At 45.1% G+C, this 2,964-nt stretch overlaps 1 protein-coding gene across 1 annotated transcript; it reads left to right on the top strand.

The window, feature by feature from the left end:
- The first annotated feature begins 366 nt into the window (after nucleotides 1–366).
- LOC114173736 (AP2/ERF and B3 domain-containing transcription factor RAV1-like) lies at nucleotides 367–1,979 on the top strand. Its single transcript, XM_028058312.1, has one exon. It carries the CDS (start codon nucleotides 507–509, stop codon nucleotides 1,695–1,697), a length of 1,191 nt encoding a protein of 396 aa, XP_027914113.1. The 5' UTR covers nucleotides 367–506; the 3' UTR covers nucleotides 1,698–1,979.
- The last annotated feature ends 985 nt before the right edge of the window (nucleotides 1,980–2,964 follow it).

Below are 2,964 nucleotides of genomic sequence, written 5' to 3'. Positions count from 1 at the left end.
TAAACTAGGACCCACCTCACATACAAAGCCCACAACTCAAACATAACACTCAGTCATAACATTACATACCAAAGACCCACCACCCTCTCTTCTCCTTTTTACCCCCCTTCCCATTCCTTACACTCCCCACTATGAATCTTCCTAGTCCCTCCCCATCCCAGTTGACCCACACCCCACACTCTCTCTCTCTCTCTCTCTCTTCCATTTACAACATTATTATTAAACACAGACTATGCAACTAGTTATTAATATCACACCTCATCATTAATAAATTGTCCCAACTAAGCATATTTCCTTTTCCACTTAGGATAATATTAAAATAACACATTTACTAGGGACACTTTCCTTCTCTATATATTACCTCCTCAAACAACCCCTATTCCCACCCAAACACATCTCTCCTGCTACCTCTTAGTCAAACAAACTAACAAACCATCCATCCTCTCTTCTCTCCTTTCTCTTCATCTCTCTCACTTCAAATTCATACAAAATTATTTTTACACAAAATGGAGTGCATGGATGAGAGTACCACCACTGAATCACTCTCCATCAGCCTATCTCCCACCGTCTCATCGGAGGACAAGCTCCTTCTGCCTTCGCCGATGCTTTCGTCCAAGAATCCTTCTCCTACGCCGCCGTCCACCACGTTGTGTCGCGTCGGCAGCGGCGCCAGCGCAATCGTAGATCCTGACTGCGCCGGCGGCGGGAACACCGAGGCCGAGTCCAGGAAGCTTCCCTCGTCCAAGTACAAAGGCGTCGTGCCGCAGCCCAACGGGCGCTGGGGCGCGCAGATTTACGAGAAGCACCAGCGCGTGTGGCTGGGAACCTTCAACGAGGAAGACGAGGCGGCCAGGGCGTACGACATCGCGGCGCAGCGCTTCCGCGGAAAGGACGCGGTCACCAACTTCAAGCCGGTCTCCGGCGGCGCCGGAGACGGCGACGACGACGACGGCGAGGTTGAGTTTCTCAGCTCGCATTCCAAGTCGGAGATCGTCGACATGCTCAGAAAACACACGTACAATGACGAGCTGGAGCAGAGCAAGCGCAGCCGCGGAGTCGTACGGCGGCGCGGCGGAGCCGCCGCCGCCGGAACCGGTAACTCGATCGGTGGCGCGTGTTTTGTGAAGGCGCGTGAGCAGCTGTTCGAGAAGGCGGTTACGCCGAGCGACGTGGGGAAGCTGAATCGGTTGGTGATCCCGAAGCAGCACGCGGAGAAGCACTTCCCGTTGCCGAGCGTTAACGGCGTTAGCGCGACGGCGGCGAAGGGCGTTTTGTTGAACTTCGAAGACGTCGCGGGGAAAGTGTGGCGCTTCCGCTACTCGTATTGGAATAGTAGCCAGAGCTACGTTTTGACCAAAGGTTGGAGCCGGTTCGTTAAGGAAAAGAATCTGAAAGCCGGTGACACGGTCTGTTTTCACCGGTCCACCGGACCGGACAAGCAGCTGTATATCGATTGGAAGGCGCGGAATAATAATGTTAACGAGGTTGGGTTGTTCGGACCGGTCGGACCGGTGGTGGAACCGATTCAGATGGTTCGGCTCTTCGGCGTTAACATTTTGAAACTACCCGGTTCGGAGGCCAATGGTAACAATAATGCAAGCGGAACTATTCCCGGGTTCTGCAATGGCAAAAGAAGAGAAATGGAGCTGTTTTCGTTGGAGTGTAGCAAGAAACCTAAGATTATTGGTGCTTTGTAACATTACGTTAGAAACTTCGTTTTTGTTTTGTTTTTGTTTTTTCTTTTTGTGACTGATGAAAGGAAGAAGGTACAAGAACGGCGGTGCAGAGGCAAGTTGCAAAAGGTGGATTGTATATTACTTAATTAGACGCTGAAATTAGGTGTAATGTGACCAAACTGTACAAGGGGAAAAAAAAAGGGAGAAGTAAAAAAGAAAAAAAGAAAAGAAGAAAGGATAACTGTTTAATTGTACATGTTGAATCGTTTGAATGATGATTATGTTGATGGCATCTGATGTTTCTCTTTTTAGTGTTGTGGGGGTGAGGGAAATATGGGACATAGGTTTCCCAAAATATCAGTGTTTGACATACAAAAAACAAGTTTTTTGTTGGCGAATGAAAAGTATGATGGTTAGAGGGGGTTGTGATTGAGGAAACTAATTAATTTTGGTGGTGTGTATTTTGGGTAATCATCATAATGAGGTGTTTTGGCAGGTTGTGAGAAATGTTTATGAATAAAAGAAAAATAAAAAAAAAAGGAAAGAGGGTTGGTTTTGGTGGCATGAAGAAGAGGGGGACCCTTGGCTAAGAAAGTGTGAACAAGTTGATAATGAGACATTTGTCCAATAAAGAAAGAGGGTTGTTGGCAAGTGGGCATGGTGATTGTGTTGTGTACACTGTACATACCCTCATTGCTTCTAATCTTAAAAACCCTTCTCAGTACGTCGCTTTTGGAACGGTCAACTTTTCATGAAGCTTTGTTTGTGGCATAATTCGGCACTACTGCAGAATCTGGAACTCAGATTTTGCTCGAGACATGTTATTGCGAATACCAATATCATTTTGAAAACCACGATTCTTCGCATATGCTCCATATCAACCTCACTTCCACATTGCTTCAAATCCTTATATTATTTTAACCAAAACACATCATTACTATACTTATCCTCTTCTCTATGCTAACCATTTTTACATGAACCCTTTAAAGTTCTTATCCCCTCGTCAAATTTCGGAAAGAATAATGTTGACAGGTATCGGATAACTTATCTGTATTCCTTTAATACACAACATATTCTTCTGTTTTTGTTCTTCTTTATATTCTCTTCACCAGTTCAGACAATGTGCTTTTGGAATCAATGAACTTTTAGTACAGTTTTTTCTCTCTGCCTGTTGCCATATTGCTTACAGGATTAGGACTATAAATATTACACTATTCTAACTTTCTTATAATTGATCTTGTAAACTTGTTTCAGCTGCATAGATACAACAATAATCATCCGTTTGTTA

This window comes from Vigna unguiculata, chromosome 2 (assembly GCF_004118075.2).
Source record: "Vigna unguiculata cultivar IT97K-499-35 chromosome 2, ASM411807v1, whole genome shotgun sequence".
Classification (NCBI taxonomy): Eukaryota; Viridiplantae; Streptophyta; class Magnoliopsida; order Fabales; family Fabaceae; genus Vigna; species Vigna unguiculata.
This window is presented reverse-complemented; position numbering and strand designations above follow the sequence as displayed.